At 50.4% G+C, this 12,664-nt stretch overlaps 6 protein-coding genes across 9 annotated transcripts; 3 read left to right on the top strand and 3 right to left on the bottom strand.

The window, feature by feature from the left end:
- Nucleotides 1–39: 39 nt before the first annotated feature.
- On the top strand, nucleotides 40–2,128 carry H257_06089 (hypothetical protein). Its single transcript, XM_009831201.1, has 10 exons — nucleotides 40–205; nucleotides 260–330; nucleotides 397–574; nucleotides 630–774; nucleotides 817–883; nucleotides 942–1,013; nucleotides 1,063–1,214; nucleotides 1,264–1,379; nucleotides 1,708–1,812; nucleotides 1,862–2,128. Exons 1-10 carry the CDS (start codon nucleotides 68–70, stop codon nucleotides 1,934–1,936), a joined length of 1,119 nt encoding a protein of 372 aa, XP_009829503.1. The 5' UTR covers nucleotides 40–67; the 3' UTR covers nucleotides 1,937–2,128.
- On the bottom strand, nucleotides 1,647–3,861 carry H257_06088. Of its 2 annotated transcripts, XM_009831199.1 has the most exons (6): nucleotides 3,414–3,861; nucleotides 2,855–3,363; nucleotides 2,640–2,809; nucleotides 2,414–2,587; nucleotides 2,268–2,353; nucleotides 1,647–2,207 (listed from the first exon to the last, which is right to left on the bottom strand). In XM_009831199.1, the coding sequence occupies exons 1-6, from the start codon at nucleotides 3,803–3,805 to the stop codon at nucleotides 2,030–2,032; spliced, it is 1,509 nt and encodes a 502-aa protein (XP_009829501.1). In that variant the 5' UTR covers nucleotides 3,806–3,861; the 3' UTR covers nucleotides 1,647–2,029. The 2 variants fall into 2 exon arrangements, with proteins under 2 accessions (XP_009829501.1, XP_009829502.1); XM_009831200.1 differs by lacking the exons at nucleotides 1,647–2,207; nucleotides 2,268–2,353 and having other exon boundaries at nucleotides 2,361–2,587.
- Nucleotides 3,862–4,034: 173 nt separating this feature from the next.
- Nucleotides 4,035–4,594, top strand: H257_06087 (hypothetical protein). The gene is made up of 3 exons (XM_009831198.1): nucleotides 4,035–4,283; nucleotides 4,333–4,383; nucleotides 4,438–4,594. The coding sequence occupies exons 1-3, from the start codon at nucleotides 4,144–4,146 to the stop codon at nucleotides 4,496–4,498; spliced, it is 252 nt and encodes an 83-aa protein (XP_009829500.1). The 5' UTR covers nucleotides 4,035–4,143; the 3' UTR covers nucleotides 4,499–4,594.
- A 510-nt stretch (nucleotides 4,595–5,104) lies between these two features.
- Nucleotides 5,105–5,909, top strand: H257_06086 (ribosomal protein L27). The gene has a single exon (XM_009831197.1). The coding sequence runs from the start codon at nucleotides 5,137–5,139 to the stop codon at nucleotides 5,536–5,538; it is 402 nt and encodes a 133-aa protein (XP_009829499.1). The 5' UTR covers nucleotides 5,105–5,136; the 3' UTR covers nucleotides 5,539–5,909.
- Nucleotides 5,606–6,424, bottom strand: H257_06085 (hypothetical protein; the record flags this gene model as incomplete). The annotated part of the gene is made up of 2 exons (XM_009831196.1): nucleotides 5,606–5,798; nucleotides 6,375–6,424. The coding sequence occupies 2 exons, from the start codon at nucleotides 6,422–6,424 to the stop codon at nucleotides 5,606–5,608; spliced, it is 243 nt and encodes an 80-aa protein (XP_009829498.1).
- A 709-nt stretch (nucleotides 6,425–7,133) lies between these two features.
- On the bottom strand, nucleotides 7,134–10,337 carry H257_06084 (hypothetical protein). 3 transcript variants are annotated; one of them, XM_009831193.1, is made up of 5 exons: nucleotides 9,930–10,337; nucleotides 9,176–9,873; nucleotides 8,078–8,712; nucleotides 7,463–8,025; nucleotides 7,134–7,402 (listed from the first exon to the last, which is right to left on the bottom strand). In XM_009831193.1, exons 1-5 carry the CDS (start codon nucleotides 10,315–10,317, stop codon nucleotides 7,284–7,286), a joined length of 2,403 nt encoding a protein of 800 aa, XP_009829495.1. In that variant the 5' UTR covers nucleotides 10,318–10,337; the 3' UTR covers nucleotides 7,134–7,283. The 3 variants fall into 3 exon arrangements, with proteins under 3 accessions (XP_009829495.1, XP_009829496.1, XP_009829497.1); XM_009831194.1 differs by having other exon boundaries at nucleotides 7,463–8,712; XM_009831195.1 differs by lacking the exon at nucleotides 7,134–7,402 and having other exon boundaries at nucleotides 7,411–8,712.
- Between the last annotated feature and the right edge of the window lie 2,327 nt (nucleotides 10,338–12,664).

The raw sequence follows: 12,664 nt of genomic DNA, 5'->3' as shown, positions 1-12,664 counted from the left end.
ACGAAAATCAAGTTGAAATGTTGAATTTTAATTCCGCGTTTTGGACACCAACAACAAGCAGTACAAGATGGGAAAGCAAGTCACGAGCTACGTCGGGCAAAAGGTCCGCGCACTCAAGTTCCTGCATGGAGCCAAGGGCGCGGCATGCCTGGAAGGCGACGAATGTGCCGTTCCATTGCTTGTTGCTGGGGGATATGGCTCTGTTGTACGTTATCTTATCGCGGTGTTTCTGTCGACATGTGTGCCAACAACCGAGTAGGACAACTCGATCTCGCTGCTGTTCCCTCAAATGCCCACAGTGGACCACATGGATTTGGCCGATGAATTCGAGTCTGTCTCATCTCTATCTTATCCTTCATCTCTCGCTTCTCATGCCTTGTCCTACCTTGATGGTAGGGAGGAAGCTAACACCGAAATCGGTGAGTTGAGCTCGGTGGCGCATGCAGGGGACGTCACGTCCTTGGGGTTTCTCTCAGTTGCCAACAATGACTTTGTCGTGAGCGGAAGCTCCAACGGAAGCCTTTACGTCAGCAGCATTGTCAAGTCGGACTCGTCGCTTGCTCTCAAGTCAGTGGTACGTGGACCCTCGCCCTGTCCGCATCCGCCGTGACCATGGATTCTCCGTGCAGGCGATTCCTCAGTGGGAACACCTTTCCATGGGCAGTTTGGCAGGCATCGACGCGGACAGCCACTCGGCCTCGATCGTCGCCGCTTGCGAGAGTGGCCAAGTGGCATGGACCAACCTCGATCGCCCGCAGGATGTCCGCGTCCTGGGTACGCCTCGCCGTCCTACTCTTTGTCATGTTTCACATGTAGATGTGGACCATTGGGCCATTCACGACGTGAAAATGCTCGGCGTCGACACCCACATTGCGCTCGCGTGGTACGAAAACACCCCCAATTGTCACTCAGTCACCCGTTTGTGTCGACAAAAACTGTAGTGCCAACCCACGTCGACCACTGCAATTGTGGGATTTGACGGCCAGCCAGGACAGACCCGTGGCCTCCACGGGGTAATTAACCCATCATGAACGCACTCGACGCTAACGACATGGAGAATAGGCCGACGGGGGCGGCCTTCACGAGCTTGGCGGCGCATCCGACGCGCCCAGAGCTGCTCTTGGCCGGCACAACTGACGGGTCGCTGACGCTGTGGGACCGTCGCATGCTTGGGAACTCCGCTCTGCGCACGGAACGTCGTCACAGAAAAGCAGGTTCGGTGGCCTCTTCCTTGTACGTATACACTAGTGTTTTATCGTGTAGTGCGCAGTGTGACGTGGCACGACACCAAGCCTGGGTTTGTGTTCACCGCGAGCGACGACAGCACCGTGTTGAGCTGGGACTTTTACGCTGGAGCGACATCCTCGACTTCCGACAAGGTACTCTCATGCAACGAATATATATATATATATATATATATATGTGTGTGTGTGTGTGTATATATTGTGAATTCGCTATATAAACGTCCAAAAATCGCGTGGTTTGTCGAATCCATATTGAATCACACTGGAGTTCTGATTGGTTGAATATCCTTTCTGCAAGAGCCAATCAAATCCACTCAAAATTGGATTAGCCAATACTAGCGTCGATTCGTGATTCGAATCGGCGGCGGCGACATTCGTTTCGACGGGGTTCTGGAAATTTGTGTCGAATCCACAATATATTATATATATTATATATATATATATGCATGAACTGGTTGTCTAGGTGGACTACGAGCGTCATTCCAGCGACGGTGGCGTGACTGTGACGACGGTGGCCAGTGGCATTTTGCCTTGGAATGCCTTGGACGTTGACGGAGTGTCCGACACGGTACGGTGTCGCATATGCGTGCGACATGGTCCTAACGTGTGGCTGGTAGTTGGTTGCGGGCTCGGACAACCACTCGATTGTGCTTGTGGACGGTGTCACAGATGCCGCCACGTCGTCGTCTTGATCGATCGCCACAACGTCCCCAAGACATGCTCAATAGACTATTTTGACATTATCGACTACTACTGTAGTACTACAAATACATGCAATATGGGGGCTATTTGTCGCCTGGGAGACGAAGACTGGGGGCCACTTGGTGGAGTGCGTCGGTTGTGTCTACGTACGCGACCTTGGCGTAGAAACTGTTGTGAACAAAGGCTTTGGCCATCCACAGTGTCATTCTGAGCCACATCGAGGCCTCGACGATGTAGAACGCCTTGAGATTGTCTCGATACCTACATACATCCATCGCATGAGTCGTCTTTGCTCTATGTGTGTTGTCAGTTGGCACGGACTTGGCACTGAACGTGTTAAAGAGCTGGTGCAGCCACGTCGACGTGGGCTGGTTTTGGTCGGTCACACCTCCGTGGGCATACACGACCTATATCCGTCCACGAGCATGTTAGTTAATGTGTAGTTCTAGTAGTCCTACTAGTCGCACCGAGTACTTTTGCTCCACGACTGCATCCATCACGTGGATGACATAGAGTAGCACCCGATCCAAATCGACCGACGACGACGGCAGATGCTTCCCCACGACCATGAGCACGGGGCCCCCTGCGTGGTCGACCCCCGCCCGGTAGATGAGGCCAAGCGCGGCAATATCTTGAAAGTCCTGCAATTATGTAAGGGGCCCTGTGTAATACATAATACACGTGGACAAGTACCTCTTGCTTGGCTTGGTGGACGTACGCCTGGTACGACACCACGGGGGGCACTTCCGTCGTGCTAGTACGCCGTCGGGTCTTGAGCAGCTCTAATCGGTCCTTGTCTGGGCTTGGGGTCATTTCACAAAATGATTTGGTCACCATTGCGTCCGGCGACATGCGATCCAACGCTGCTATCAACATGTCAGCGTTCAACTTAGAGACACTCTACTAACCACACAGGGTCGTTGTGCGTCTGCCTAGCGCTATTTCGTCATGTGGATAGTCGTCGGCATGGTTGTTGTCGTGTACGAACGGCACTGAGCTGATGCGGATCTTGCGTTCTTCGATCACTGGCTCGCCAAACTCGTCGCCGAGGTTGATGTGCGGCAGCGCATCCAGCGCCAGCTTTCCGGCGGCCTCGTCGTCCGTCGACCGAGGAAAGTAGACGGGCAGCCACTCTTGATACAATTGCAGGTCGCCTGTGTCCTCCACGCACAGCACGATCAGGTCGAACGAGTCGCCGAAGTGTTCGAGGAACCGGCGGATGGTGCGAAGGGCGACGTGGGTCGCTTCGTCGCGGGGGTAGTTCTTCTTCCGGCGGTAAATGCACGGAAATGCAACGGTCGACGCGCGCTCCTCTTTGGCCACGCGGAGGCAGTTGCGGTAGCTTGAATGCAGCGCGTTTTCCGCGGCGTTCTTGTACTTGTCGTTGTACCGAGGGCCCACGGTGTGGATTAGTCTCCTACGCGTCCGCACATTTGAAACACCGTTGACATGGAACGTGATGTGTACTTGGCAAGCAATTGACAAGCGCGAGTAGCCACGGCATCGCCGGTGCGGCACGTCCCCGCGGACCGAATTTCCGTGTAAATTTCGTTGCCGGCTGCTTTGAGGATGCCGCCGCTGACGTCGGTGTCGTCTGTGAGGGATTCGTTGGTCGAGATCACGATGGCATCGACTTCCAATGTCCAAATGGCTCCTTTCCACAAAGCTACCTTGGCATTCAACGACCGGTTCATGCAAAAGGGCGGCATGGTGGACGCGTTCGCCGACGACTTCAACTTGCTCGACGGTGAATCCTCGATGATGTCATTGTTCTGCTGTGAAGGCACGTCGCCCCATCGAGGAAGGCCATCCGCCTTCACACCGACAGCGGCATTGTTGCTTCTGGCTAGGTCTGGCATGACGCTTGCACGTTTGCACGTTGTTTGGACTTTTAAGGTGTCGTCGTCGAATAAGTTGTTGAAGTTCTTTTTTCGCACTTTTTTTTTGGCGAAGATCCGTGGTATGATGTACGGATAAGTTGTGTTATCCGGATTGGTTTCCTGAAATAGCCATTTGCCAAGGGTCCCTGGTGGGAACAACATAATGTCATTATTCTTACAATGTGTATGATATTCCGTGAGATTCCCCCTCGGTTAAAAGATTTTCCAGTAACGGCCAGGGGGTGCCGCATATTTGCGTTGGTTTTTTTCATCGATTGCCGATATCGCCAGTCGCCTAGCTCCTCCTGCCCATCATCATGTCGACGACGTCTTTGCTTTCCACGCTTCCCGAACCCTTCATCAACGGAAGCATCACGTACCTCGTCCTTACGATCGTCACCATCGTCGTCGGGTTCTTTGCTCGCGTCACTGGCAAAGTCGACAAGGAACATGCCTCGTACGATGGATACCTTTCACCTTCGGTTGATCTGACCCTGGCAACGTAGGATCTTCATTCTGTTTTCCGCCATGACGGGGTTCTGCTTGTGGATCTTCTGGTACGTGACGAGGGAAGTATTCTCTACACGACCTGACGAATGTGCTTGGTGTAGGGCGTGTTGCTGGTTGCACCAATGGCACGTGCTCATTGTCCCCACAGCCATCAACGAGTAAAGCGTCGAGACGAGAAGCGGTGCTGTCGACCGTGGAATGAGCGAAAATTCGACGACGTCTTTCATAATGCCAAATATATATTGTATGCCTCGATAATGTCGCTTCTCGCATCATATGGAGCTTGACTCAGGAAGGGGGGGGTCTACACGCAATGCTCAATTCAAAATCCATGTTCAGCCCATTGGAGCTCGAGGACAAACACAACTGCACGCTTTCTAGCAACAAGCGTTGATTGCCTTCTTAGGCTACGCCCATTCAACCATCGGATCCGAGACATCTGTACAAGGACAGGTCAACTATAGTACCTCTGTCATGTTGTAATTCCCATCGTCCCTCGTGTACTGGTATGTGCCTTTATCTTGGAAACCACAACGAATCGATCCACTATTACAGAGTTGCTGCCAGGATGCCCAGCAACTTGCTGGCATATACTTGATCAGGATGAGTTGGATGTTCAGGTCCTTTCAGCATCATGGATGCATCTAGGAAGCCCACTTCAATTGGACCTGTACATGTCGGTAACTTCTGGTGCATGGTTGAGTACTATCCGGATACAATGACACCTTTTCCGTATCCGGATATCCAAACTCGGTGGTGTGCGTGGAGCCGGCAGCCATTTTCGTTGGAACTGCAGCATCATGTCGTTGGCGTTTTTCCGCAGCTTGAGTCTGGCGTCGCCGTTCATGCCGACGCAGTTCGTTCGCCATGCCAGTAAGAAGTCCGGTGGTTCGACGAAGAACGGTCGCGACTCTGTCTCGAAGCGTCTCGGCGTGAAAAAGTTTGGCGGCGAAGCTGTGATCTCGGGCAACATCATCATCCGCCAACGAGGCACCAAGGTCCATGCGGGCAAGGGTGTAGGTATCGGCAGAGACCACACGTTGTTTGCGACGCGTGACGGTTTTGTGCGATTCTGGTGGAATGAGCCCAAGAAGTGCCAGGAAGTATCTGTCAACCAGAACCGGGAACGACAACGCCGTGTCGTGGCGTCGGCCCCTGCGATCATCTCCACCCCCGCCGAACCGCTTGTGCAAAGTGCATGAATGACCGGCACACGAGTGAGATAGACCTCCTCCTGTATTTGATAGCTCAAAATGGTAATCACGTTAATCACAAGTGGTTGCGCCAGAAGCGGCCTTCTTGGGCTTCCCGAATCCGCGCCTTGCCATCCAGGTGCCGCTGGTTCTTGTCTCGGATTTGCTGGGCCACATCTTGGGACTCTTCAAGGGTTCGGGCACGAACAGGTGCCCCCTCCAGCGCCGTCGCCAGGATCGCAATCGTCATCATCAGTCCCCACTTCATGCTGCTTGTATTGATTTGTTGGTATCAATAACGGCAATGTGCACTTGACACTTTAGCTATGCATTGAACGTCCACGTTGTGACTCCATCTTGACGTTCTAACTTTAGCTGGGTTGTAAGGTATAGCCTCGTTGTGGTTGCAAACAGCGGCGAATTGAAGTTTCTAGTTGATATTGTGAATTCGCTCTAAACTTCCAAAATTCTCCTAGTTTGTCAAATCAATATTGGTTTGTTGAATCAATGTTGACAGTGCGCAACAGCTTCGAGGGTGATTTTTGAGCATAACTTTTGTTACAAAACTGTTAGCCAGAAAAGTTTAATACTTCGGTCCACTCTACAACTTGCTATTTTGAACGAATCCCGAATGTTTATAGTCTTGCCAAAACGATGCTTCAAAGTTTCAAAACTAGTGAATTTGCATCCTATAAACTTATACATTTATCCATCTAATTATCGCCCACCCTGGCGCACAATAGTTGTCGCCTCCATTTTCACTTGATTTATGTATGCCAAAACTTGAGTTTTCCGAATAAACCTGTCTAATTGGATATGAAGTACCGGATTATATAGGTAAATACACCAGAATCGGGTGATGGCAGGTCGCTTCCGTGATGGCTTGGTGACGCATGGCTGTATGTCAGCTCAGAGATATGGTGCGAGCACGCTTTCAAGGAATGACATGTAGCATTCAATCTATAGGTTCTCTCAGCGGAGTACGAACTCTCGAAGAGTTCCCTAGTAGCAATAAGAGCATGGCGCGGACATCGCCGTCCTCCCATCGTTGGTGGAGCTACTGGACTACACACAGGCCAAACTGCGTTGCGCGCCAGAGAGAAGCTTTAGAAGAGATGTATAATGCTACAGGAATCGAAGTGTATGTGAACTGACGACGTCTCATAGCCTGGCGGGTGAAGCACCACATTTTGTTCTTCGCGTGCTGCAGTTCTGATGTCGTACCATCAAAACTACTACTAGTATTATATACTTGTCCTTTCTACAAGAGCCAATCAAATCCATTCAAAAAATGGATTACTACGTAGTAGCAAATACCGTCGATGCGAAACCGGATGTCGCGATTTCCCGCAGCCTCCATGTTAACTGTAAATCGTCCCACTTCTTTTGCCTTAACTAGTTATAGTTAACTTAACTAGTTATAGTTAACTTGAGTGGAAATCAAAGTAACGTTAAATGAACCGTGCATGGTGTTTTTGCTTACTTCTAGTTTTTGGTGATTTCATTTTTTCTAGTGATTCGATTGGCTATTCGAAAAATAAACCAGTTCCATTGGCCAATTTGAGTGCACCTTAAACTATCCTGTGCACCAAAACAACTGGCCACCTACGTTAACAACCATTCCTTATGAATTACGAGTAACAGTTGTGTTTGTGTGTTAGTTATGGCACTGCTTCAAGTGGTCAACTAGATCAGCCTCGGGTAGCGTGTGTGTCGACGTTCGTCGCGAGCCTCTTCGGAACTTTGCGCGCATCTTATGCGCTGCCCAGGGAAAGAATGAGGTCGACGAGGACAGCGGCCAAGTTGAACGATTGCGCATATATGCCATACTTGGACGCCATGCCCATGTACGGCGACGTATCGGCCACCACTTCTACACACACAAAACCATCAAAGCCATAACAGTACGCAACACAACGAAGATGCAACGTACCAACGTTGGCGTGTCGCTTGTCGTCGGTCGGTCGAGCCATATCTTCCGTGCGCTGGATGCGAATGTGGTGCAGCTTGGCCTTGAGTTTGATGCGCATCCAGCCTTGGATCTTGAGCAGCGTGTGGAACCACTCTTCGAACTCGAGCGTCCGGAGGCTCTTGAGGATGAAAAACGATCGGCGCAAGCTTTCTTCTTCGCGCGAGACAAACATTCCCAGCAGCACCACCACCACAATGTAGGTCACGTATTCGATCCAGAGGTTGCGCAGGTCCTTGTCGCCGGTCAAGACAACCCCGAGCACCGACGACGACGCCGCCGAATCGAGCACCAGCGCCGACGTGACGATAAACAGCATTGCCAGCGTCACGGTCGTCACGGTCGCGTAAATGAACCGAATGCGAAACCCCGACCGGTGCGGGAACAAGAGCGCGTTCAGCAGCCCCATAAAGTAGACGTTTTGCTTCTTGTGTGTGGTGCGGGTGACCCACAGCAGCAGCATCGCAATGCAGCCCACGTGCAGCGCCACCACCATCGACGCGTACATCTGGCCAAACCGCGCATACCTAGGCCATGATCTGTGTAAAACAACAACAAGCATCATTCGTTCGTACGAACCCGCCCTTGGCCGTGAGCATGTCCGTCCACCGCTCGTCGCGCCATTGCCGCCATCGCGCCACGTTGAGCGCCAACGTCGACACTTGCTGGACGTCGCTCGGGGTGCCTTGCTCGACTTGCAACAGCGCGGCATGGGTGAGGTCGTCCTGGTTGGTCTGTGCCAGCCACTTGGTGTAAAACGCCCGGCCCATGCAATACAACAGCCCCACGATGCTCAAGTAGCAAGGCACGATCACCGCGTAGCGGCACACGAGGCTCGCGTAGTACGCCCACGCCGACTCGGACACTGTGAACGGACTCGTGGACTTGACGGGATGACCGGGCAGCCACAGCAGCTTGTAGTCCTGGATGCCGAGAATCACTTGGTCTACGAGTAGACCGTAGATGGGGAACCGAAGCACGCGGAATTCGCCGGCGTGCAGCCCCGCCTCGTTGGGGTTTTTAAACGGGAACGGATCGATGAGGTACCAGTGCTTGTAGAACATGGCTTCGACGTCCGGGTGTCGGAATGCCATCGTCACGCGGCGGAGCAGCGCGCGCTTCTTGAACTTGTCGTCCTTCAACTCGACAGAGTCGTCCACCATGAGCCCCGCAAACGGCAACTGCAAAGCAAAGTTGCGCCGCCGCAGCAGTTCCTACAACACATTGCTGTCGTCACCCCATCATTCCATCTATCACAAACAGTTTTGTACTACGACTACTGTACTACTGTAGTACGTACACCTGTAAACCTCATACTATTAATACTCTAGTAGTACAGTACTACTAGAGTAGTATCTTAGATAACGTTATCAAGTACAGTATCGCGCATATCCATACATCTCAAATCACGTCATACGAATAGTATATATCTATATCCATATCACAAATCGCATACTGTACATCAATACAAGTACTACGTAGTACTAGTACCTAGTACCAGGTATATCACAAGTATTACAGTAGCATTATACAATGTCAGCATATCAAAGATGAATCCATATAAGTTAGTTACCACAAATAACATCATACGAGTACTACGTAGTACTACTACAGTAGTACTAGTATATCTCAACATCACATAACGAAACCATCAAATATATATCATAGCGAGTATACCTGTCGATAATGAGACACCATGCCCCCGATGATGCTGATGCCGTAGTTGATGCTTTGGTAGACCAGATCCGACACGGAATCCCACTTTTCCGACGTCTGGTCGTCGAGGAACTTCTTGGACGCGAGCTGGATGGTCAGGTAGAGCGCAAACGTGGCCCACCCCAGCAAGCAACTCCACTGGAAGCGCATCTTGGTGATGCCAAACACCGGGATGAGCAGGATCACCAGCGGCAGCACTGGGCCTCGATACCTCCCCACGGGCTTGCGCACGATGAGAGACAGCGCGACCACTCCAAAAACAACGAACGACATCATCTCGAGCGCCACGCCCCGTTGAAACCGCTTGAAGTACGTGAGCAGCACACCCGCGCCGAACGCGACCGGCCCCACGATGCTCAGTACGTCCAAAATGTCCTTGCGGGACACGGTGGCGAATGAAAACGTCCAGAACGGCATCGTGGCCGTCGCCTTGTACGATGGCTGCGTCGTATCGTACCAGAGGAAGAATCCGAGCGAGCACATGCCGAGGAGAAAGCAGAACCGGACGCGAAGAAGCGAGCTCTTCTGGCAGTACGTCGCGTACGCGTCTTCGTACACGGGCGAAAACCGAAGCGTACGGGGGTTCATACCCGCCTGTTCTTGGATCTTTGCGAATTGTTGCTGGTAGTACTGCCGGGCTTTGATGCTTTGCATCATTTCTACGAGCAATCAACATGAAATCGTGCAGTGAAGAAGAAGGACGCCAGTACTGTACCCTCCAACGTCGAGCCGTCCTCGCAAGGAGGGCGATTCGCTTGCAAGATGAGCCGCGAAGCATCTTCGTCACTCAGAAATCGCGCGTCCAAGAGCAGAGACTCGCCTCGAGCGCGCGAACGCTTGAAACCGTTAGAAAGTGGCGGCTTGACATCTATAGAGCAGCGAGTAATGGACGGTCGCTTGGACGACGTCCGATGGCTGGTCACGTTAGCCCATGATGAATGCTCCGAGTTGAACGCAACAGTATTGCCCTGTCCCATCGACAGTCGGATCGTCGAGGACGGCACTGTGTGCACCCGATCTGGCTCCATGATCACGAACGAAGTGTCCGCGATGAACGTTTCGTCGTCGCGGGTTGGTGTACGGACCGTCGCCTCCCTCTGCATGATGCTTGGTATTGGGAAATGTCAAGCTCTCCGAATGTGTATGTTCAAATTCGATGGTGTAACCGTAATCAGCCTGCGACGAGTGGGATACTGTTTCGCTAGGCAGCCAATCACATGCCGCAATTCTATCCAATGGGAACGCTGAAGCGAATGCACCACCAAACATACGGTGTTAGATTCCAAGTGCGACATAGGGACGGAACTCACGTGGGAACTTTTGTATCCGTGGCATTATACAGTACGTGCCCTAGCCAGGGGCATGCAGTGGCCACGGGTGCATGTTGTAAGCTTCATAAGCTCTGAATGCAGTCAAAATGCAGTTTGTGAAGTGTGGAGTGTTGAACACGGGGACTCTGACTAGATTATTTCAACGTGTGTACTGTAGTGACGGTGCATGTCTGCAGAGATGGCTTCTTATCTTGGCACACTACGTTTCATACGCGCATGAACAATATGGAAAGGCTGTCTGTATACTGTACTGGTAGCGCAATTGGTGGGGGAAAAGAGACCAAGAATCGAAGGAGGCTGCGGGAAAAGTACATAACGATCCACAAGAGGTCGGATGCGTGTGTTGAAGGGGAACCAATTGTTTTGGATGACGTCAGTAAAGTTATTTCCACAATGCTTGAAGCCCCATTGTGCTGCTCAAAACATTCCTGTAAGAGTAAATGCCATCATATCGAAATGTTAGATATGTTATTCTACCAAAAGCATATTAATACTGCTAATAGTATGAAATACTGATATTTCGTGCTTTTCAGATTTTATTGTGCAATCTCTCCCACATTGGTCACTCTCAACTTGCTACAGTACTGACGTTACAATACATTTTCTACTACACCATTTTTCGTTGTTAAGTTCAGGTTATTTCTTGTTTATTTCGTCCGACCCACAACTGATTCACGTTATGTTCGCTGAACATTCGATATATTTCGTCCAAACCCTACATTCGTTTCAGTATATTTCGACTAATGTCCAGTATATGTCACCCCCAGGGGGTATATTTCACACATTGTTCAATAAATTTCAAATGATGTTCCATCTATTTCAATTTTCGAAGCAAATCAAGTAAATCGCAGGTGGTGGATACTTGTCTAAATCATAGATATTGTGCTTTCGAGCTAAATTTGGTATTTTCGGTAGATTCGACGTACGACGTCAAATCCACCTGAAATCGTCGAGCGTCATTTTACTTGATCTAAATGTACTCACTGTGACTCCTGTCCGATACAACGTTGAACTCTGTGAAATGGAGAAGCTTGGCGATGCATAGGATACGCCTGAAATTTGATTGATCGAAAGTTCTTTTCCGAAAATTTTATTAGCTACTTCGTTCCGTCGATTGCTGCGTCGATTTATTGAACATCATTTGAAATATATTGAACAATGTGTGAAATATACCAGCTGTGGGGTGACATATACCGGACAATAGTCGAAATATACTGCAACCATGTAGGGCCTGGACGAAATATATTGAATACTTGGCGAACATAACGCACATGGCGTGAATCCGTTGTGCGTTCGACGAAATATACTGTAAATAACCTGAACTTAGACGAAAAATGGTGTCTTCGAAACTTAGAAGTACTATACTACTGTAGTAGTACTACGTAGTATTTTACTACGTAGTATTTTACTACCTTAGGGCTAGTACGACCATATTATTTATACTACGTACTAGTACTATTAATACGTATTATAGTACTAAGGGCGTGTTCGGAGCGACTTTTGTGTCAGCGGTTTTTGGAAAAGTAGCCAATCAAAATCGTTTCCATCGACTTTTGGGATTGTGGCTATTTATTGGGCAAAAATATCAGAATAAATTGTTGGTTGCAAACCAAAATTTCGCAGGAGCACGTCCAAAGCACGCCCTTGTCGGGTGCCGGTGGTTCGTCACTCCACTCCGGTGTGTACTGGTAGGTCCTCGACGGGAGAACTTTACCCATGTGAAGCACGGCTGTGGTAAGTCATTTCCATGTCGAGGGTAGCTGCACACACAACGCATCGAACGCTGTACACATGCCCCTCCCGCGCGACCTCCTACTTGTACTGAGCCCTAGGCTCTGTGTATTGTAAACTGATTTCAGGTTAGCTAGGCGTTGATCTTATGGGTTGCGCATGCCTAGAGTTAGTACTAGTAGTGATGACTGCACGACTCCTTCGGGAAGGAGAAGGTCACACCGACGCACAAGGTTGAAACACATAGCATTGTCGGTCGGTTTGACCTTTACCGGTGCGCCATTAGCGTGGCAGCCTATATTTCCAAGCCGCCGACTTACGACTGACATGCGTAGATACATAGTTCTCATGCGCTATATCTACTCTACGTCGTTTCGCCACTCGCCGC

Source organism: Aphanomyces astaci (assembly GCF_000520075.1).
Source record: "Aphanomyces astaci strain APO3 unplaced genomic scaffold supercont1.12, whole genome shotgun sequence".
NCBI classification, from domain to species: domain Eukaryota; phylum Oomycota; class Saprolegniomycetes; order Saprolegniales; family Verrucalvaceae; genus Aphanomyces; species Aphanomyces astaci.
This window is presented reverse-complemented; position numbering and strand designations above follow the sequence as displayed.